This window comes from Eleginops maclovinus, chromosome 23, assembly GCF_036324505.1.
Source record: "Eleginops maclovinus isolate JMC-PN-2008 ecotype Puerto Natales chromosome 23, JC_Emac_rtc_rv5, whole genome shotgun sequence".
Lineage (NCBI taxonomy): Eukaryota > Metazoa > Chordata > Actinopteri > Perciformes > Eleginopidae > Eleginops > Eleginops maclovinus.
This window is the reverse complement of record NC_086371.1, coordinates 13,822,053-13,845,929: the sequence shown is the minus strand read 5'-3', so window position 1 is coordinate 13,845,929 and position 23,877 is coordinate 13,822,053. Positions and strand designations below refer to the sequence as shown.

Genomic DNA, 23,877 nt, shown 5'->3' with positions numbered 1-23,877 from the left:
ACATCCATGATCTTTTTTATTATAGCAATGTAAAACATCATCATAATGTAGAAATCTTTCGATATACTGAGTGAACCAGAACGTACTATTTCTGATTTGGTGATATAAAGCATTATAAATGCATTATATTTGACAATGCATTCCGTCATAACGCACATTAGATAAGGTTTACATAGAAAGTGTTACCAAGTTCCTTAAAATTGATTATATTTATTGATACTAATGTTTACAAGATTTCACTACAATTGATCGTATCTCTCTGGATAATCTGATTGCCATAGTTCATAGTCTTGATAAGAAAAAGAGGAAAAAGTATGGTCTATTCATCATTTATATTTGCATCTATTTGTTTGTACAAATACGAATCTTACTTGTACGGTTGTTATCCTTTCTTGAGAGTTCAGATAGTAAGTGATTTTTGTTGTTTTTTCCAGTATTGATAGTAATGTCTTGAAACGACCACGCGGGGACATTGTAGACCATCACATTTTCACGTGCCTGTTAGTTGCTTCAGGCTCCTCCCAGATTCAGAGCGTAATGCTGTTTCGCTTGGCTTTGTTAAAGGGGCGCAGTGAAAGACTGGCTTGAGTGGACATCATTTCTAACCCCTTAAACAAGCAAGGACAATTGATGTGTTCACTTGGCTTACATCCTGAATTATAAAACGGGATTTTAGAGATAAGCATCCATATGCTCTGTTCAGGTTGGTCACAAATATGTCGCTGCGGAGGATACGGAGCCTCTTGAGGATTTATATAGTCCTTGTTCTTTTGGATTGTTGCTGGGAAACGGTGTCTGGACAGCTCTCTTTTTCTGTGTCAGAGGAGGTAAACCCGGGGACTTCAGTGGGAAATCTCGCAAAAGATCTAAATCTTAATGTCCACGAGTTGGAGGCACGTATGTTTCAGATTGTAAGCGGATCCAAAAGAAAATATTTCGACGTCAATTTAAAAACGGGCGTTCTTTATGTCAATGAAAGAATCGACCGTGAGGAGCTTTGTGCGAAAGCTACAAAATGTACTGTCGATGTAGAAGCCGTGATAAATGACCCATTGAAGCTTTACAGATTCGAGGTAAATATAGTAGATATAAATGACAATGCACCACATTTCCCTGAGAATGTGCAGTCTCTTAACATAGCTGAAAGCACTGTGCCAGGAGGAACATTTGGATTTATAGGAGCGTCAGATCTCGATGTTGGGAAGAATAGTGTTAGTACTTATAAGCTAAGTACAAATGAATATTTTTCTTTAGAGGTGCACAAGGGGGGAGAAAGTGCGTCTGCCGAACTTGTGCTCCAGAAAGGTTTAGACCGAGAAAAACAACATACTGTAAGACTAACAGTGACTGCTGTCGACGGTGGAAATCCACCTAAATCAGGAACATCACAAATCATCATTAATGTTTTAGATAATAACGACAACGCCCCGGTTTTCAGTAGTTCTTTGTACAAAGCACAGGGTTTATGAGAACTGTAGCAATAGGCAAAACCGTTGTAGTTCTGAATGCAACAGACAGAGACGAGGGATTAAATGCTGACATTGAATATTCGTTGAGAAGTAAAGGCCAGGATCACATTTTGGATTTATTTCAAATTGACTCTAAATCAGGTGCAATTTTAATCAGAGGTAAGATCGACTATGAAGACAATCCTGCTTTTGAGATTCATGCACAGGCCAGTGACAAAGGGCAGCCTCCGATGTCTGCTCATTGTAAGGTGCTGGTAGAAGTGGTTGACCTAAATGATAACGCTCCTGAGATCACTGTGACGTCACTACTGAACACAGTGAAGGAGGACGCAGTGGTAGGAACTGCTATAGCACTTGTTTCTGTGCTGGACAAAGATGGTGGGAAAAACGGTGAAGTAAAAGCGGCCATTGCAAATGATGCCCCCTTTAAATTAGACACAAATTACAGAAATTATTATTCGTTGGTAGTTAATGGTCCGCTTGACAGAGAGACTATATTCAAGTACAATGTCGTTATCGTAGCGACTGATGGAGGGACTCCGTCTCTCTCCAGCACCAACATAGTGACAGTGCATGTTTCTGATGTTAATGATAACCCGCCTCGCTTCTCAGAGCCACTCATTAATATTTATGTGACAGAAAACAATCCAGTAGGAGCAATAATTAAAACAGTGAGCGCAGTTGATGTCGATATCAGTCAAAATGCCCAGCTGAGATATTCTTTTTTACCAAGTAAAAGTGAATCCGTGCCGTTATCTACAATGTTGAACATTAACTCAGAGACTGGAGATATAGTCAGCTTGCAGTCTTTTAACTATGAGGAGTTAAAGACGTTTCAGTTTAAAGTCCACGCCACAGACTCTGGTGTTCCTCCTCTCATCAGCAACGTGACTGTGAACGTTTTAATTCTGGATGAAAATGACAATAATCCAACAATTCTCGCGCCCTATTCTGAGCACGGCTCTGTTAACAGTGAGAGCATACCCTATTCTGCTGAGGCGGGATACTTTGTGGCAAAGATCAGGGCTGTAGACGCAGACTCTGGTTACAATGCGCTGCTTTCTTATCACCTCTCTGAGCCCAAAGGAAACAACCTCTTCCGGATCGGAACCAGCACCGGAGAAATCAGGACTAAGAGGAGAATGAGTGACAATGACTTGAAAACTCACCCCTTGGTGGTGTTGGTTTCTGATAATGGAGAACCCTCCCTGTCAGCTACTGTGTCTATTGATGTGGTGGTGGTTGAAAGCACAGCTGACATCCAGACTCAGTTCAGAAATGTGCCCATAAAGGAGGAGAGCTTCTCTGATTTGAACCTGTATCTGCTGATCGCCATTGTGTCGGTGTCAGTGATCTTCCTGCTGAGTCTCATCAGTTTAATAGCTGTCAAATGCCACAGGACAGACGGCAGTTTCAGCAGGTACAGCGCCCCAATGATCACCACCCACCCTGACGGGAGCTGGTCTTACTCTAAATCCACTCAGCAGTACGACGTGTGTTTCAGCTCAGACACAATGAAGAGTGACGTAGTGGTTTTCCCCGGACCGTTTCCGCCTGTAGATGGTGAACTGATAAGCATTAACGGAGGAGACACTTTTACCAGAACTCAGACTTTACCCAATAAAGACAAGGTAAGAAAAAATATATTAAAAGATATTCATGCACATACTCTCGAAAGATGAAGATATAAATGCTTTGTGTTTATATTTCTTGTTTGTAAACTGAAAAAACATGTCGATCATTCCCCACGTTATATTCATGAATATGTTTTTTGCTTTGCACTTTTTTTGGAAAGCTCAGTAGTAACCTAAAATAGAGTCACAATTTAAGATTATGAATGTCATGAATCCTAACATTTCCAAAGACATGCTTACCGCTGTCCGTGGTGCTAAAATAGCACCAGTGTTGTGTGGGGTTAGGAGAATACATGTAACATGTGTCCAATGGAAACACGATAGGTTTGTTTCCCGCCGTATATGTTTCCACCTTTTGTATGAAATCTCAGTATTTAAACATGAATGGTGTTTACCCCGTGTCATAACAGTCTGGGAAGATATTACCATTGATATTTCATACATCTAGTTCCCTTTTCCTCAAAATAGGGAAATATTGTAATTTTATTAACAACAAACATACAATTTGTATGCATCTTTAGTGTGTTGCTTTGTTTTACCAGTAGTTTCTCTACTTTCTGTTTTTTTTTAATTATTTTTTTTAAATGCTTACCTTTTCCTAGCTGGCATATCAGTTAACACGTTATTTTCAATGGGATTGGATAAAGCTGAAAAACCCATAAAGACAACCAAACAATACAAATGACTGAGATTTATCAAAATCCATAAACTGTAGTTATTTGACATACTCAAGCATATATTTCTTGATTTAAAAATGCTCCCTTAATTCAGTTGGGAAGTCATTTCATTGTGTCAGTTTAAATGCAGTTATTTCACGTCACCACAAGGGGACAGTGGAGACCATGACATGTGTGCATTGGTTTTAGGCTATACAAGACTCCTCCCAGAAACAGAGGATGATGAGGATATACTCCGGGCTTTGTTACTAAGAGACGCAGGTTGAGAGAGAAAATGGTGAAAACATGTTCCAGTTGCCTGATAAAAATTGGAGGAATTGGAAACGTTGATTTTAATATCACTGTTTTACGGGAGTGACTTGACCTGGACTTATTATTTTTCTCGGTTTGACGCAGTCATGGATTTCTCAAGCAGAACGAGGTTTTTTGGGATATATCTTCCAATCATGCTGCTGAATTATTGCTGGGAAGCAGTGAATGGACAGCTATCGTATTCCGTATCAGAGGAGGTAAACCCGGGGGCTTCTGTTGGAAATATCGCCAAGGATCTCAATCTAAATGTCCAGGATTTAGAGTCTCGTATGTTTCAGGTCGTTGCCGGAACAAAGAGAAAATATTTCGACGTCAATTTAAAAACTGGTGTTCTTTATGTCAACGAAAGAATAGACCGTGAAGGGCTTTGTGCGAAGGCTACAAAATGTGCTGTCGCTGTAGAGGCTGTGATAAATGACCCACTAAAGCTTTACCGTTTCGAGGTAAACATAGTTGATGTGAATGACAATGCACCTGTTTTCTCTGAGCAATTGCAGTCACTTAATATTGCCGAAAGTACTTTACCAGGAGTGAAATTTGGACTGATAGAGGCATCGGATTATGATGTTGGGAAAAACGATGTTAACACATACAAGCTCAGTTACAATGATTATTTTTCTTTAGAAATTCACAAAGGGGGAGATAGCGTATCAGCTGAGTTATTACTGCAGAAATCCTTAGATCGAGAGCATGACTCTGTAATAAAACTCACACTAACAGCAGTGGATGGAGGAAATCCATCCCGATCGGCAACCTCACAAATCATTATCAACGTTTTGGACAGTAACGACAACCACCCGGTTTTCACTAAATCTTTGTACAAAGTTCAGATTTTTGAAAACCTACCAGCAGGGTATACTGTGACCACTCTTAATGCAACGGACGCTGATGAAGGTTTAAACAAGGAGATAGAATACTCTTTGAGAAAAAAAGGTCAGGATCGGGTTTTAGACGTATTTGAAATTGATTCTAAATCAGGTGCAATTTTAATCAGAGGTAAGATCGACTATGAAGAAAATCCTGCTTTTGAGATTCATGCACAGGCCAGTGACAAAGGGCAGCCTCCGATGTCTGCTCATTGTAAGGTGCTGGTAGAAGTGGTTGACCTAAATGATAACGCTCCTGAGATCACTGTGACGTCACTACTGAACACAGTGAAGGAGGACGCAGTGGTAGGAACTGCTATAGCACTTGTTTCTGTGCTGGACAAAGATGGTGGGAAAAACGGTGAAGTAAAAGCGGCCATTGCAAATGATGTCCCCTTTAAATTAGACACAAATTACAGAAATTATTATTCGTTGGTAGTTAATGGTCCGCTTGACAGAGAGACTATATCCGAGTACAATGTCGTTATCGTAGCGACTGATGGAGGGACTCCGTCTCTCTCCAGCACCAACATAGTGACAGTGCATGTGTCTGATGTTAATGATAACCCGCCTCGCTTCTCAGAGCCACTTGTTAATATTTATGTGACAGAAAACAATCCAGTAGGAGCCGTAATTAAAACAGTGAGCGCAGTTGATGTCGACATCAGTCAAAATGCCCAGCTGAGATATTCCTTTTTACAAAATAAAAATGAATCAGTGCCGTTATCTACAATGTTGAACATTAACTCAGAGACTGGAGATATAGTCAGCTTGCAGTCTTTTAACTATGAGGAGTTAAAAACGTTTCAGTTTAAAGTTCAGGCCACAGACTCTGGTGTTCCTCCTCTCAGCAGCAACGTGACTGTGAACGTTTTAATTCTGGATGAAAATGACAATAATCCAACAATTCTCGCGCCCTATTCTGAGCACGGCTCCGTTAAGAGTGAGAGCATACCCTATTCTGCTGAGGCGGGATACTTTGTGGCAAAGATCAGGGCAGTAGATGCAGACTCTGGTTACAATGCGCTGCTTTCTTATCACCTCTCTGAGCCCAAAGGAAACAACTTCTTCCGGATCGGAACCAGCACCGGAGAAATCAGGACTAAGAGGAGAATGAGTGACAATGACTTGAAAACTCACCCCCTGGTGGTGTTGGTTTCTGATAATGGAGAACCCTCCCTGTCAGCTACTGTGTCTATTGATGTGGTGGTGGTTGAAAGCACAGCTGACATCCAGACTCAGTTCAGAAATGTGCCCATAAAGGAGGAGAGCTTCTCTGATTTGAACCTGTATCTGCTGATCGCCATTGTGTCGGTGTCAGTGATCTTCCTGCTGAGTCTCATCAGTTTAATAGCTGTCAAATGCCACAGGACAGACGGCAGTTTCAGCAGGTACAGCGCCCCAATGATCACCACCCACCCTGACGGGAGCTGGTCTTACTCTAAGTCTACTCAGCAGTACGACGTGTGTTTTAGCTCAGACACAATGAAAAGTGATGTAGTGGTTTTCCCCGGACCGTTTCCGCCTGTAGATGGTGAACTGATCAGTATTAACGGAGGAGACACTTTTACCACAACTCAAACTTTACCCAACAAAGACAAGGTAAGCAATTCAATTCATAAAGTCGTTGCTGTAGGTGATCTTTTGATAGAAAAAATGGCTACGATATGTCGTGGTTTTAACTAAGTCAGTTTAGAGACATGTGTGCTAAGGGTCATGACATTTACACGGACTCTCTTTTTAATTAAGACGGAATTCATATCAAGAAACGCAACGGTGACTATTGAAATTTTAGCTTGATAGCTTGCTATGCATTTGTTTTTTTCATTACTCTAAAATGTGGTTGTTGATTTGCAATCTGTGTGTAAGTCGCTGTCTGTGGTGCTGAATTCAATGGTTTAAACTTGCCTCCAATTGTCAGAATATTATATAAACTTTACTTCTTGAAAAGCAGAGTTTAAAAAATATATATTAACAGATATATTTGGCAAAAAATCCTGAACAAAATCATATGGCATAATGTTTCTCAAATAAAACGTTCCATTTATTATTTGCTGTCAATTGCAATTCAGTTTTGAGGGCTATACGGATTTACGTATGGCTTTAGTAACTTTAAAAAGCGTTCATTAGAAAAAAAAAACTTTTACTCATGCAATGTACATATCAGTAATCAGTGGGGTTAACGTTGCACTTCAGTATTTGAGTGTCTGTATTTTGCTATCTCTTGACGAACATTAAGAATGTTCAAACATTCACACATTTTTTATTTGTTGTGTTTTATGTATGTAAGGTGTAGTTTTAAAATCCGTCCACAGAGGGCCACTGTAGACCGTCACATCTCAACGGTCTCTTTAGTGGCTCGGGGCTCCTCCCAGATTCAGCGGATAATGCATCTCTGGGCTTTGTTAGAAAGAGAGGTCGGACGACAAAGAACGGTTCTCTTGTTTGCTCGTGGAAATGCCTTAATATTTGTTGGAAATATCTTGCTGGATCTTATTTTCGTAGTTCTCGTAAATATTGTTGAAATTTGCCTACATGCTCCTCCTCGATGTATGGAATAATGAATTTGCCGAGCAGAACGAGCTGGATATATCTCCTGATCGTGCTGCTGGATTGTTACTGGGAGGCGGTGTCTGGGCAGCTGTCATATTCCGTCTCAGAAGAGGTGAATCTGGGGACTGTTGTCGGAAATGTCGCTAAAGATCTGAATATCAATGTCCAGGATTTGGAGCCCCGAATGTTTCAGATCGTTGCAGGATCTAAGAGGAAATACTTCGAGGTAAATCTAAAGACTGGTGCTCTGTATGTTAACGAGAGAATAGACCGAGAGGAGCTCTGCGGAGACGAGAACAAATGTTCCCTCAGTGTAGAAGCAGTAATTAATAACCCTTTAAAACTGTACCGGATTGAAATCATGATCTTAGATGTGAATGATAATTCCCCTTTATTTCGAAGCATGTCCCAGATTATTAATATAACAGAGAACACAGCAGCAGGGGCTAAATTCCCGTTGCAAAGAGCTCACGATGCAGACGTCGGTAAAAATACTGTAAGCAGCTACAAGCTTAGCCAAAATGAACATTTTTCTCTTGCTACTCATAAAGGAGAGAGTATATATGTCGAATTACTGCTTCAGAAAGTTTTAGACAGAGAAAAACAGTCTGTAATCCGACTCATACTAACTGCTATTGATGGAGGAACTCCTTCTAAATCAGGGACAATGGTCATTATAGTGAATGTGTTGGACATTAATGATAATCCTCCAGTATTTAGCCAAACTCTGTACAAAGTCAGTGTGTATGAGAGCACTAAGATTGGAACATCGATAATAACACTAAATGCTACTGATTTGGATGCAGGCCCAAATGGACAAATAGTGTACTCATTAAGTGAAATAGACCGTGTGACCATATCTGATCTGTTTACTATAGATGCAAAAACTGGGACTATAATAAACAAGAAGACTATAGACTTTGAAGAGAATAATGCTTTTGAGATTCGAATACAAGCAAGTGATGGGGCAGTGTTTCCAATGACCACACACGCCAAATTATTGATTGAAGTTTTAGACGTCAATGACAATGCCCCTGAAATTTCAGTGACTTCTTTGTTAAACACTGTGAAGGAGGATGCAGCCATAGGTACTGCCATTGCACTTGTTTCAGTATTTGATGAAGACAGGGGTAAAAACGGGGTGGTGAACTGTAAACTTTCCAATAATGTTCCTTTTAAATTAGAGTCAAATTACAAGAATTACTATTCATTGGTGGTGGACGGTCCTCTTGACAGAGAGAGTGCGTCTCAATACAACATCAGCATCACTGCTACCGATGAGGGAAGCCCACCTCTCTCCAGCACGAGCATTATTAATGTACACGTCTCAGATGTAAATGATAATAAACCTCTATTTACAGAAAACATAATCAATGTCTATGTGAAAGAAAACAGTCCAGTAGGAGCAGTAATAAAAACCGTTTCAGCCTTTGATGCAGACATCAATCAAAATGGTAAGGTGAGCTACTCAATTTTACAAAGTCACAGTAACTTTTTGCCACTCACCACGATGGTAAACATAAACTCAGAGACAGGAGATATAGTCAGCCTGCAGTCTTTTAACTATGAGGAGCTAAACACGTTTCAGTTTAAAGTTAAGGCCACAGACTCTGGTGTTCCTCCTCTCAGCAGCAACGTGACTGTGAACGTTTTAATTCTGGATGAAAATGACAATAATCCAACAATTCTCGCGCCCTATTCTGAGCACGGCTCCGTTAACAGTGAGAGCATCCCCTATTCTGCTGAGGCGGGATACTTTGTGGCAAAGATCAGGGCTGTAGACGCAGACTCTGGATACAATGCGCTGCTTTCTTATCACCTCTCTGAGCCAAAAGGAAACAACCTCTTCCGGATCGGAACCAGCACAGGAGAAATCAGGACTAAGAGGAGAATGAGTGACAATGACCTCAAAACTCACCCCCTGGTGGTGTTGGTTTCTGATAACGGAGAACCCTCCCTGTCAGCTACTGTGTCGATTGATGTGGTGGTGGTTGAAAGCACAGCTGACATCCAGACTCAGTTCAGACATGTGCCCATAAAGGAGGAGAGCTTCTCTGATTTGAACCTGTATCTGTTGATCGGCATTGTGTCGGTGTCAGTGATCTTCCTGCTGAGCCTCATCAGTTTAATAGCTGTCAAATGCCACAGGACAGACGGCAGTTTCAGCAGGTACAGCGCCCCAATGATCACCACCCACCCTGACGGGAGCTGGTCTTACTCCAAATCTACTCAGCAGTACGACGTGTGTTTCAGCTCAGACACAATGAAGAGTGACGTAGTAGTTTTCCCCGGACCGTTTCCGCCTGTAGATGGTGAACTTATCAGTATTAATGGAGGAGACACTTTTACCAAAACTCAAACTTTACCCAACAAAGACAAGGTAAGCAATTAAATTCCTAAAGTCGTTGCTCTAGGTGATCTTTTGAAAGAAAAAATGGCTACGATATGTCGTGGTTTTAACTAAGTCCGTTTAGAGACATGTGTGCTAACGGTCATGACATTTACATGGACTCTCTTTTTAATTAAGACGGAATTCATATCAAGAAACGCAACGGTGGCTTTTGCAATTTTAGCTTGATAGCTTGCTATGCATTTTTTTTTTTTTTTCATTACTCTAAAATGTGGTTGTTGATTTGAAATCTGTGTGTAAGTCGCTGTCTGTGGTGCTGAACTCAATGGTTTAAACTTGCCTCCAATTGTCAGAACATTATATAATCTCTACTTCTTGAAAAGCAGAGTTTAAAAAATATATATTAACAGATATATTTGGCAAAAAATCCTGAACAAAATATCATATGGCATAATGTTTCTCAAATAAAACCTTCCATTTATTATTTGCTGTCAATTGCAATTCAGTTTTGGAAAAAAACAAGTAGTTGTCATTGACAGGGCTATACGGATTTACGTATGGCTTTAGTAACTTTAAAAAGCGTTCATTAGAAAAAAAAAACTTTACTCATGCAATGTACATATCAGTAATCAGTGGGGTTAACGTTGCACTTCAGTATTTGAGTGTCTGTATTTTGCTATCTCTTGACAAACATTAAGAATGTTCAAACATTCACACATTTTTTTATTTTTTTATTTTTTTTATTTTTATTTTTTTATGTTTTATGTATGTGAGGTGTAGTTTTAAAATCCGTCCACAGAGGGCCACTGTAGACCGTCACATCTTGACGGTCTCTTTAGTGGCTCGGGGCTCCTCCCAGATTCAGCGGAGGATGCATCTCTTCGCTTTGTTAGAAAGAGAGGTCGGACTACAAAGAACGTTCTCTTGTTTGTTCGTGGAAATGCCTTAATATTTGTTTGAAATATCTTGCTGGATCTTATTTTCGTAGTTCTCGTAAGGTATTGTTGAGATTTGCCTACATGCTCCTCCTCGATGTATGGAATAATGAATTTGCCGAGCAGAACAAGCAAGATATATCTCCTGATCGTGCTGCTGGATTGTTACTGGGAGGCGGTGTCTGGGCAGCTGTCATATTCCGTCTCAGAAGAGGTGAATCTGGGGACTGTTGTCGGAAATGTCGCTAAAGATCTGAATATCAATGTCCAGGATTTGGAGCCCCGAATGTTTCAGATCGTTGCAGGATCTAAGAGGAAATACTGCGAGGTAAATCTAAAGACTGGTGCTCTGTATGTTAACGAGAGAATAGACCGAGAGGAGCTCTGCGGAGACGAGAACAAATGTTCCCTCAGTGTAGAAGCAGTAATTAATAACCCTTTAAAACTGTACCGCATTGAAATCATAATCTTAGATGTGAATGATAATTCTCCGTCATTTCTCAGCACCTCACAGGATATCGACATTACAGAGAATACAGCAGTAGGGGCAAAATTTCCATTTCATCCTGCTGACGATGCAGATGTCGGTAAAAATACTGTAAATAGCTACAGACTTAGCCAAAATGAATATTTCTCTCTCGCTACTCATAAGGGAGACAGCGTAACTCCCGAATTACTGCTTCAGAAAGTTTTAGACAGAGAAAAACAGTCTATAATCCGACTCATACTGACTGCTATTGATGGGGGAACTCCTGCTAAAACAGGTAGTATGACTATAATAGTGAATGTGTTGGACATTAATGATAATCCTCCAGTATTTAGTCAAACTCTTTACAAAGTCAGCGTGTATGAGAATTCAAAGCTAGGTACATCGATAATAACACTTAACGCGACTGACCTAGATGCTGGTCAAAATGGACAGGTGTTATATTCATTTAGTAAAGCAGGTAGAGGGAAACAAAGTGATCAGTTTTTCATTGATGAAAAAAGTGGGACTGTAACGAATAAAAGGAATTTAGACTTTGAAGAGAATAATGCTTTTGAGATTAGAGTACAAGCAAGTGATGGAGCATCTTCTCCTCTCACCTCAAACACCAAATTATTGATTGAGGTTTTAGACGTCAATGACAATGCCCCTGAAATTTCTGTTACTTCTCTGTTAAACACCGTGAAGGAGGATGCAGCCATAGGCACTGCCATTGCACTTGTTTCAGTATTTGACAAAGACGGGGGTAAAAACGGGATGGTGAACTGTAAACTTTCCAATAATGTTCCTTTTAAATTAGAGTCAAATTACAAGAATTACTATTCGTTGGTGGTGGACGGTCTTCTTGACAGAGAGAGTGCGTCTCAATACAACATCAGCATCACTGCTACTGATGAGGGAAGCCCACCTCTCTCCAGCACGAGCGTTATTAATGTACACGTCTCAGATGTAAATGACAATAAACCTCTATTTACAGAAAACATAATCAATGTCTATGTGAAAGAAAACAGTCCAGTAGGAGCAGTAATAAAAACAGTGTCAGCCTTTGATGCAGACATCAATCAAAATGGTCAGGTGAGCTACTCAATTTTACAAAGTCACAGTAACTCGTTGCCACTCTCCACGATGGTAAACATAAACTCAGAGACAGGAGATATAGTCAGCCTGCAGTCTTTTAACTATGAGGAGTTAAAACGTTTCAGTTTAAAGTTCAGGCCACAGACTCTGGTGTTCCTCCTCTCAGCAGCAACGTGACTGTGAACGTTTTAATTCTGGATGAAAATGACAATAGTCCAACAATTCTCGCGCCCTATTCTGAGCACGGCTCTGTTAACAGTGAGAGCATCCCTATTCTGCTGAGGCGGGATACTTTGTGGCAAAGATCAGGGCTGTAGACGCAGACTCTGGATACAATGCACTGCTTTCTTATCACCTCTCTGAGCCCAAAGGAAATAACCTCTTCCGGATCGGAACCAGCACAGGAGAAATCAGGACTAAGAGGAGAATGAGTGACAATGACTTGAAAACTCACCCCTTGGTGGTGTTGGTTTCTGATAATGGAGAACCCTCCCTGTCAGCTACTGTGTCTATTGATGTGGTGGTGGTTGAAAGCACATCTGACATCCAGACTCAGTTCAGACATGTGCCCATAAAGGAGGAGAGCTTCTCTGATTTGAACCTGTATCTGCTGATCGCCATTGTGTCGGTGTCAGTGATCTTCCTGCTGAGCCTCATCAGTTTAATAGCTGTCAAATGCCACAGGACAGACGGCAGTTTCAGCAGGTACAGTGCCCCAATGATCACCACTCACCCTGACGGGAGCTGGTCTTACTCTAAATCTACTCAGCAGTACGACGTGTGTTTCAGCTCAGACACAATGAAGAGTGACGTGGTGGTTTTCCCCGGACCGTTTCCGCCTGTAGATGGTGAACTGATCAGTATTAACGGAGGAGACACATTTACTACAACTCAAACTTTACCCAACAAAGACAAGGTAAGAAATTAAATACAAAAATGTGTTGCTGAGCCTGATTTTTCGATAGACAATATCATTTTGATATATCGTGGTTTATCTTGAGGCATATTGTAGACATTTTTGTCTATAGTGGTCATTGCATTATGGACTCTCATTATTCAAGACGGAATTTATATGAACAAAAGCAATGATGGTTATTTAATGTTTAGCTTGATACAGTAGCTTGATGGCCTGCTATTAATTGGTTCATATTGTTTTACATTGCTGTAAGTTTGGTGGTTGATTTGAAATCTGTATGTTAGTCACTATCCATGGTGCTGAACTAAATGGTTTAAACTTGCCTTCAATTCTCAGAAAATTATGCAAAATGTATTTGTTGAAAAGCTGAAGTTTAAAAAAATATATTAACCAAAATATTTTTGCAACACCTATTAAACAAAATGTTATATGGCATAGTGTTTCTACAATAAAATATTTCATTTAATATTTGCAGTCAATTTCAAGTCTTTTTAAAAGTAATTGCCTTTCTGTATTTACTGATACCATTGTCTGATTGACACTGCTATAAGGATTGGCCTAAAACATCAGTTAGTATTTTAAAATGGGCTGTATTTAAATAAACACTTGATTCACGCAATATAAATGTCAGTAGTCAGTGGGGTAAAAGTTGTAGTTTAGTATTTTAATCTCTTTTTGTTTTGTTGCAATCTCTTCATGAACATTAAGAATGTTCAAAGATTTACAAATGTGTTTATGGTTCATGTAAGGTGTAGTTTTAAAATCCGTCCACAGAGGGACACTGTAGACCATCACATCTTGACGGTCTCTTTAGTGGCTCGGGGCTCCTCCCAGATTCAGCGGATGATGCATCTCTGGGCTTTGTTAGAAAGAGAGGTCGGACGACAAAGAACAGTTCTCTTGTTTGCTCGTGGAAATGCCTTAATATTTGTTGGAAATATCTTTCTGGATCTTATTTTCGTAGTAGTCGTAAGGTATTGTTGAGATTTGCTACATGCTCCTCCTCGATGTATGGAATAATGAATTTGCCGAGCAGAACGAGCTGGATATATCTCCTGATCGTGCTGCTGGATTGTTACTGGGAGGCGGTGTCTGGGCAGCTGTCTTATTCCGTCTCAGAAGAGGTGAATCTCGGGACGTGTTGTCGGAAATGTCGCTAGAGATCTGAACATCAATGTCCAGGATTTGGAGCCCCGAATGTTTCAGATCGTTGCAGGATCTAAGAGGAAATACTTCGAGGTAAATCTAAAGACTGGTGCTCTGTACGTTAACGAGAGAATAGACCGAGAGGAGCTCTGCGGAGACGAGAACAAATGTTCCCTCAGTGTAGAAGCAGTAATTAATAACCCTTTAAAACTGTACCGCATTGAAATCATGATCTTAGATGTGAATGATAATTCACCGTCATTTCTTAGCAAGTCACAGGTCATTAACATTACAGAGAGTACTGCAGCGGGGGTGAAATTTCCTTTGCATCAAGCTCACGATGCAGATGTCGGTAAACAAACGGTAAATAGCTACAGACTTAGCCAAAATGAATATTTCTCTCTCGCTACTCATAAAGGAGACAGTATCACTCCTGAATTACTGCTTCAGAAAGTTTTAGACAGAGAAAAACAGTCTATAATCCGACTCATACTCACTGCTATTGATGGGGGAACTCCTGCTAAATCAGGCAGCATGACTATAATAGTGAATGTTTTGGACAGTAATGATAATCCTCCAGTATTTAGTCAAACTTTGTACAAAGCCAGCGTGTATGAAAATGCTAAGATTGGAACATCGATAATAACACTTAATGCAACTGACCTAGATGCTGGCAAAAACGGACATATTTATATTCATTCAGTGAAGTGGGCAGAGGAAACAAAGTGATTTGTTTGCTATAGACGAAAACACGGGAACTGTAACAAATAAAAAGAATATAGACTTTGAAGAAAATATTGCTTTTGAGATCAGAGTACAAGCAAGTGATGGGGCATCTTCTCCTCTCACCTCAAACACCAAATTATTGATTGAGGTTTTAGACGTCAATGACAATGCCCCTGAAATTTCAGTGACTTCTTTGTTAAACACAGTGAAGGAGGATGCAGCCATAGGTACCGCCATTGCACTTGTTTCAGTATTTGATAAAGACGGGGGTAAAAACGGGGTGGTGAACTGTAAACTTTCCAATAATGTTCCTTTTAAAATGGAGTCGAATTATAAGAATTACTATTCGTTGGTGGTGGACGGTCCTCTTGACAGAGAGAGTGCGTCTCAATACAACATCAGCATCACTGCTACTGATGAGGGAAGCCCACCTCTATCCAGCACGAGCGTTATTAATGTACACGTCTCAGATGTAAATGATAATAAACCTCTATTTACAGAAAACATAATCAATGTCTATGTGAAAGAAAACAGTCCAGTAGGAGCAGTAATAAAAACCGTTTCAGCCTTTGATGCAGACATCAATCAAAATGGTCAGGTGAGCTACTCAATTTTACAAAGTCACAGTAACTCGTTGCCACTCTCCACGATGGTAAACATAAACTCAGAGACAGGAGATATAGTCAGCCTGCAGTCTTTTAACTATGAGGAGTTAAAGACGTTTCAGTTTAAAGTCCAGGCCACAGACTCTGGTGTTCCTCCTCTCAGCAGCAACGTGACTGTGAACGTTTTAATTCTGGATGAAAATGACAATAATCCAACAATTCTCGCGCCCTATTCTGAGCACGGCTCTGTTAACAGTGAGAGCATCCCCTATTCTGCTGAGGCGGGATACTTTGTGGCAAAGATCAGGGCTGTAGACGCAGACTCTGGATACAATGCACTGCTTTCTTATCACCTCTCTGAGCCCAAAGGAAACAACCTCTTCCGGATCGGAACCAGCACAGGAGAAATCAGGACTAAGAGGAGAATGAGTGACAATGACCTGATAACTCACCCCTTGGTGGTTTTGGTTTCTGATAATGGAGAACCCTCCCTGTCAGCTACTGTGTCTATTGATGTGGTGGTGGTGGTTGAAAGCACATCTGACATCCAGACTCAGTTCAGACATGTGCCCATAAAGGAGGAGAGCTTCTCTGATTTGAACCTGTATCTGCTGATCGCCATTGTGTCGGTGTCAGTGATTTTCCTGCTGAGCCTCATCAGTTTAATAGCTGTCAAATGCCACAGACAGACGGCAGTTTCAGCAGGTACAGCGCCCCAATGATCACCACCCACCCTGACGGGAGCTGGTCTTACTCTAAATCTACTCAGCAGTACGACGTGTGTTTCAGCTCAGACACAATGAAGAGTGACGTAGTGGTTTTCCCCGGACCGTTTCCGCCTGTAGATGGTGAACTGATCAGTATTAACGGAGGAGACACATTTACCTACACTCAACTTTACCCAACAAAGACAAGGTAAGAAATTAAATACAAAAATGTGTTGCTGAGCCTGATTTTTCGATAGACAATATCATTTTGATATATCGTGGTTTATCTTGAGGCATATTGTAGACATTTTTGTCTATAGTGGTCATTGCATTATGGACTCTCATTATTCAAGACGGAATTTATATGAACAAAAGCAATGATGGTTATTTAATGTTTAGCTTGATACAGTAGCTTGATGGCCTGCTATTAATTGGTTCATATTGTTTTACATTGCTGTAAGTTTGGTGGTTGATTTGAAATCTGTATGTTAGTCACTATCCATGGTGCTGAACTAAATGGTTTAAACTTGCCTTCAATTCTCAGAAAATGATGCAAAATGTATTTGTTGAAAAGCTGAAGTTTAAAAAAATATATTAACCAAAATATTTTTGCAACACCTATTAAACAAAATGTTATATGGCATAGTGTTTCTACAATAAAATCTTTCATTTCATATTTGCAGTCAATTGCAAGTCTTTTTAAAAGTAATTGCCTTTCTGTATTTACTGATACCATTGTCTGATTGACACTGCTATAAGGATTGGCCTAAAACATCAGTTAGTATTTTAAAACGGGCTGTATTTAAATAAACACTTGATTCACGCAATATAAATGTCAGTAGTCAGTGGGGTAAAAGTTGTAGTTTAGTATTTTAATCTCTTTTTGTTTTGTTGCTATCTCTTCACGAACATTAAGAATGTTCAAAGATTTACAAATGTGTTTATGGTTCATGTAAGGTGTAGTTTTAAAATCGTCCACAGAGGGACACTGTAGACCATCACATCTTGATGGTCTCTTTAGTGGCTCGGGGCTCCTCCCAGATTCAGCGGATAATGCATCTCTGGGCTTTGTTAGAAAGAGAGGTCGGACGACAAAGAACAGTTCTCTTGTTTGCTCGTGGAAATGCCTTAATATTTGTTGGAAATATCTTTCTGGGTCTTATTTTCGTAGTAGTCGTAAGGTATTGTTGAGATTTGCCTACATGCTCCTCCTCGATGTATGGAATAATGAATTTGCCGAGCAGAACGAGCTGGATATATCTCCTGATCGTGCTGCTTGATTGTTACTGGGAGGCGGTGTCTGGGCAGCTGTCTTACTCCGTGTCCGAGGAGGTAAATCTGGGGACTGTTGTTGGAAATATCGCTAAAGATCTGAACATCAATGTCCAGGATTTGGAGCCCCGAATGTTTCAGATCGTTGCAGGATCTAAGAGGAAATACTTCGAGGTAAATCTAAAGACTGGTGCTCTGTATGTTAACGAGAGAATAGACCGAGAGGAGCTCTGCGGAGACGTGAACAAATGTCCCCTCAGTGTAGAAGCAGTGATTAATAACCCTTTAAAACTGTACCGGATTGAAATCATAATCTTAGATGTGAATGATAATTCCCCGTTATTTCTTAGCGCATCACAGGAAATGAATATTACAGAGAACACAGCAGTAGGGGCAAAATTTCCTCTGAATCCCGCTGACGATGCAGACGTCGGTAAAAACACTGTTAACTTCTACAATCTTAGCCAAAACGAGCACTTCTCTCTCGCTACTCATAAAGGTAATAGTGTAACTCCTGAATTACTGCTTCAGAAAGTTTTAGACAGAGAAAGAAAGTCTATAATCCGACTCATACTGACTGCTATTGATGGGGGAACTCCTGCTAAAACAGGCAGCATGACTATAATAGTGAATGTTTTGGACATTAATGATAATCCTCCTGTTTTCAGTCAAACTCTGTACAAAGCCAGCGTGTATGAGAACGCTAAGTTTGGAACATCGATAATAACACTTAATGCTACTGATTTAGATTCAGGTCAAAATGGAGAAGTGTTATATTCATTCAGTAAAACCGGCAGAGGAAAACCAACTGATCTGTTTGAGATTGATGAAAAAACCGGGACTGTGACAACTAAAAAGAATATAGACTTTGAAGAAAATAATGCTTTTGAGATTAGAGTACAAGCAAGTGATTTAGCTTATTCACCAATGACCTCACATGCAAAATTATTGATTGAAGTTTTAGACGTCAATGACAATGCCCCTGAAATTTCTGTTACTTCTCTGTTAAACACTGTGAAGGAGGATGCAGCCATAGGCACTGCCATTGCACTTGTTTCAGTATTTGATAAAGACGGGGGTAAAAACGGGGCGGTGATCTGTAAACTTCCTATTAATGTTCCTTTTAAATTAGAGTCGAATTATAAGGATTACTATTCATTGGTGGTGGATGGTCCTCTTGACAGAGAGAGTGCGTCTCAATACAACATCAGCATCACTGCTACTGATGAGGGAAGCCCACCTCTCTCCAGCACGAGCGTTATTAATGTACACGTCTCAGATGTAAATGACAATAAACCTCTATTTACAGAAAACATAATCAATGTCTATGTGAAAGAAAACAGTCCAGTAGGAGCAGTTATAAAAACCGTTTCAGCCTTTGATGCAGACATCAATCAAAATGGACAGGTGAGCTACTCAATTTTACAAAGTCACAGTAACTCGTTGCCACTCTCCACGATGGTAAACATAAACTCAGAGACAGGAGATATAGTCAGCCTGCAGTCTTTTAACTATGAGGAGTTAAAATCGTTTCAGTTTAAAGTCCAGGCCACAGACTCTGGTGTTCCTCCTCTCAGCAGCAACGTGACTGTGAATGTTTTAATTCTGGATGAAAATGACAATAGTCCAACAATTCTCGCGCCCTATTCTGAGCACGGCTCCGTTAACAGTGAGAGCATCCCCTATTCTGCTGAGGCGGGATACTTTGTGGCAAAGATCAGGGCTGTAGACGCAGACTCTGGATACAATGCGCTGCTTTCTTATCAACTCTCTGAGCCCAAAGGAAACAACCTCTTCCGGATCGGTACCAGCACAGGAGAAATCAGGACTAAGAAGAGAATGAGTGACAATGACCTGATAACTCACCCCTTGGTGGTTTTGGTTTCTGATAATGGAGAACCCTCCCTGTCAGCTACTGTGTCTATTGATGTGGTGGTGGTTGAAAGCACATCTGACATCCAGACTCAGTTCAGACATGTGCCCATAAAGGAGGAGAGCTTCTCTGATTTGAACCTGTATCTGCTGATCGCCATTGTGTCGGTGTCAGTGATTTTCCTGCTGAGCCTCATCAGTTTAATAGCTGTCAAATGCCACAGGACAGATGGCAGTTTCAGCAGGTACAGCGCCCCAATGATCACCACCCACCCTGACGGGAGCTGGTCTTACTCTAAATCTACTCAGCAGTACGACGTGTGTTTCAGCTCAGACACAATGAAGAGTGACGTAGTGGTTTTCCCCGGACCGTTTCCGCCTGTAGATGGTGAACTGATCAGTATAAACGGAGGAGACACTTTTACCACAACTCAGACTTTACCCAACAAAGACAAGGTAAGATTATAAAAGTATTATTCTCATTACTGTCAAAAGGTATACTTTAACACGAAAAAAACACTTAATTATTTAAGCTGCCTAAATACGTGTCATCACGAAAAACCTTATTATATTTCATAAAGACTTCACCTTCAAAATCCAATTAATTAGCAAAGGTCTAGCATTATATCGTCATATTTTATTCATTGTGCATCTAATTACATACTAAACACTTGGATTCTGAAAATGTCGCTATTCTTGCACTCATTTGATGTTCTCAAGTTTAAAATATATAAAATAAAATATAGTTAAACACTGTTTGTTAGCTGACTTCAAATACTTATCCTCGAGTTTGTATCTTGTTTTAGAATATCCAGTGGTCTCAAAACTCAAAGAACACAAGTTCTGCAAAATACATTGTCCTGTTTCAAGTAGGTGGTACTATATTCCTGCTGGGTGTTAGCCTATTATTTAATTTGACTTCAGTCAAAACATTATTAGGGCATTACAGACTGCCTAACCTCGAGTACGCATTGAAAACCTGGCTGCATCAGCATAATGATGCTCTGTCCGTGGTTCTGAAATATTTATGGATTGTATGGATTGCATGTTTTAGGGCCTGGCAGTACACAGTAAGGAAGATGTCATGTTTGTAGTTCATTAATAAAAGAAATAATTGTAATCATAGGAAAGGCTATGTTTGTGTTTACCGTCAATGCATTGTGGTTATTTCAAATGGCCATGAGGCGACACTATAGACCGTAACACCAGCCCAGGTCGCTGACGTGTACAGGTCCCTCCCACATTAAAAGGATCATCATGCATTGTCCGTGTTTTGTTTGAATGAGACGCAGGAAGAAAGAGGTTGAAGATAGCACATTTACTGACATGTAGCTCGATCTTACAAACGATATTTTGGTCTTAATAAGCAAAACGCACGTCGATAAGGATCTATGCTTTATTCTCGTTGTATGGAATTATGCATCTGCAGGGAAGGAAGACCACCATCGGGATATATATAGTCTTTCTTGTATTGGAGTATAACTGGGGAGAGGTTTCCGGACAGCTCTCCTATTCAGTTTCAGAGGAGGTAAACCTAGGGACTTCTGCTGGAAATATCGCCAAGGATCTCAATCTTAATGTACAGGAGTTGGAGTCACGTATGTTTCAGGTTGTTGCTGGTTCGAAGAAAAAGTATTTCGATGTAAATTTGAAATCAGGTTTTCTCTACGTCAATGAAAGAATAGACAGGGAGGAGCTCTGTGCGAAATCTGCTAAATGCACAATTAATGTAGAAGCTGTGATTAATAATCCACTCAAACTATACCGTATTGAAGTTAATATTCTCGACGTAAATGATAACCCCCCGTCTTTCACTGCCAAATCACAGACTATCGATATCGCAGAGAGCATATTGCCGGGTGCTACGTTCCCTGTACTGTCTGCATACGATGCCGATGTTGGGAAAAATAGTATTAACACATACAAACTAAATTCAAATGAATATTTCTCTTTAGCGGTGCACAAAGGAGAGAGCGTGTCGGCCGAGTTAATTCTTCAAAAAGCCTTAGACCGAGAAAAACAGGCAATAATTAAACTTACACTGACCGCTGTAGATGGAGGGACACCTCCAAAATCAGGCACATCAGAAATATTTATTAATGTTTTGGACAATAACGATAACATCCCAACATTTACGAAAACATTATACAAAACGACAATTACAGAAAATGCTCCACGTGGCACAACAGTCTTAACAGTGACTGCAACTGATGCTGATGAGGGGCAAAACAAAGAGATTGTATATTTATTAAATTCAAAAGATCAAGATCACGTCTTGGATATTTTTGAAATTGATTCAGATACAGGAATAATAACCGTTAAAGGAAAAATTGACTTTGAAACAAATCCTGCCTTTGAAATTCGTGTGCAGGCTGCTGACAAAGGCCATCCTCCTTCAACAGCACAGTGTAAAGTACTAGTGGAGGTGGTAGACCTGAATGACAATGCGCCTGAGATCACGGTGACGTCACTGCTCAGTACAGTGAAGGAGGACGCGGAAATTGGCACCGCCATTGCACTTGTTTCAGTTCTTGACAGAGATGGGGGTAAAAACGGTGAAGTCAAATGTGAGATATTGAATTCAGTTCCCTTTAAATTAGAGACAAATTATAAAAATTATTATTCTTTAGTCATTGGTGGAGCATTAGACAGGGAACTAATTTCCCACTACAATATCACTATCAGAGCTACAGATGAAGGTAGGCCCCCTCTCTCTGCTACCAGTGTGGTTATTATTCAGGTATCTGATGTGAATGACAATACACCAGTGTTTTCAGAGACAGTTATTCATATTTATGTGAAGGAAAACAGTCCAGTTGGGACGATATTGAAAGCAGTATCCGCAACTGATGCTGACGTTGGTGAAAATGGTCAGGTGAGCTATTCATTAGATACCAATAAAAACGTAGCAATTTTGAGTACAATGGTGAACATTAACTCAGAGACTGGAGATATAGTCAGCCTGCAGTCTTTTAACTTTGAGGAGTTAAAAACGTTACAGTTTAAAGTTAAGGCCACAGACTCTGGTGTTCCTCCTCTCAGCAGCAAGGTGACTGTGAACGTTTTAATTCTGGATGAAAATGACAATAATCCAACAATTCTCTCGCCGTATTCTGAGCACGGCTCCGTTAACAGTGAGAGCATACCCTACTCTGCTGAAGTGGGATACTTTGTGGCAAAGATCAGGGCTGTAGATGCAGACTCTGGATACAATGCGCTGCTTTCTTATCACCTCTCTGAGCCCAAAGGAAACAACCTCTTCCGGATCGGGACCAGCACCGGAGAAATCAGGACTAAGAGGAGAATGAGTGACAATGACTTGAAAACTCACCCCTTGGTGGTGTTGGTTTCTGATAATGGAGAACCCTCCCTGTCAGCTACTGTGTCTATTGATGTGGTGGTGGTTGAAAGCACAGGTGAAATCCAGACTCAGTTCAGACATGTGCCCATAAAGGAGGAGAGCTTCTCTGATTTGAACCTGTATCTGCTGATCGCCATTGTGTCGGTGTCAGTGATCTTCCTGCTGAGCCTCATCAGTTTAATAGCTGTCAAATGCCACAGGACAGACGGCAGTTTCAGCAGGTACAGCGCCCCAATGATCACCACCCACCCTGACGGGAGCTGGTCTTACTCTAAATCTACTCAGCAGTACGACGTGTGTTTCAGCTCAGACACAATGAAGAGTGACGTAGTGGTTTTCCCCGGACCGTTTCCGCCTGTAGATGGTGAACTGATCAGTATTAACGGAGGAGACACTTTTAACAGAACTCAGACTTTACCTAACAAAGACAAGGTAAGAACATCGACGTCAAGCACTTCTTCTTATTACTCTATTACAATTATACTTGTTACTATAATAAAGGGCTTTGTGCTACTTAACAGCAACTTTCATTGTATTTCAGTTTAAGTTCATTTGAAACTCATTGAGCTTGTTCTCATATGTTGATCCACGCCTGCTCCACTGCATATGTTCAAATACCCCGCTCTTTGGCTGCCTAGTCTGCATTTAAATTGTGTATTTAGCTGTCAAGGGTGCTGAACGTACATTTCCGAATGGTCACTGCTTGACATATTTAGTATAAAAGTATTTCCCCATGTATAAATTGAGAGGTTTTCATTTGAGCACAGATGTTAACGATAAAGCTTGACATTAAAAGTAGAAAATGATAAGAAAAGCTTAGGAAAGTACATATTATTTTTATTATTCTATAACTGTCATCAGCAATACATGGTTTTCCATGACAAACTTCAGTGTTAAACAATAAGGTCAGGA

At 40.4% G+C, this 23,877-nt stretch overlaps 5 protein-coding genes and 3 pseudogenes across 8 annotated transcripts in view; all 8 read left to right on the top strand.

The window, feature by feature from the left end:
• LOC134859312 (protocadherin alpha-C2-like) overlaps positions 1–23,877 on the top strand; it is a 184,521-nt gene that overhangs the window by 94,445 nt on the left and 66,199 nt on the right. The window lies entirely within an intron of this gene.
• Positions 580–4,032, top strand: LOC134860092 (protocadherin alpha-3-like; annotated as a pseudogene).
• On the top strand, positions 4,102–6,706 carry LOC134859824 (protocadherin alpha-8-like). Its single transcript, XM_063876549.1, has one exon. The coding sequence runs from the start codon at positions 4,179–4,181 to the stop codon at positions 6,642–6,644; it is 2,466 nt and encodes an 821-aa protein (XP_063732619.1). The 5' UTR covers positions 4,102–4,178; the 3' UTR covers positions 6,645–6,706.
• Positions 7,388–9,993, top strand: LOC134859922 (protocadherin alpha-2-like). The gene has a single exon (XM_063876712.1). It carries the CDS (start codon positions 7,507–7,509, stop codon positions 9,901–9,903), a length of 2,397 nt encoding a protein of 798 aa, XP_063732782.1. The 5' UTR covers positions 7,388–7,506; the 3' UTR covers positions 9,904–9,993.
• LOC134859320 (protocadherin alpha-10-like) lies at positions 10,894–13,288 on the top strand (annotated as a pseudogene).
• On the top strand, positions 14,296–16,672 carry LOC134860090 (protocadherin alpha-8-like; annotated as a pseudogene).
• Positions 17,556–20,072, top strand: LOC134859318 (protocadherin alpha-8-like). The gene has a single exon (XM_063875746.1). It carries the CDS (start codon positions 17,676–17,678, stop codon positions 20,070–20,072), a length of 2,397 nt encoding a protein of 798 aa, XP_063731816.1. The 5' UTR covers positions 17,556–17,675.
• LOC134860089 (protocadherin alpha-8-like) lies at positions 20,913–23,521 on the top strand. The gene is made up of 2 exons (XM_063876935.1): positions 20,913–23,397; positions 23,507–23,521. The coding sequence occupies exons 1-2, from the start codon at positions 21,022–21,024 to the stop codon at positions 23,519–23,521; spliced, it is 2,391 nt and encodes a 796-aa protein (XP_063733005.1). The 5' UTR covers positions 20,913–21,021.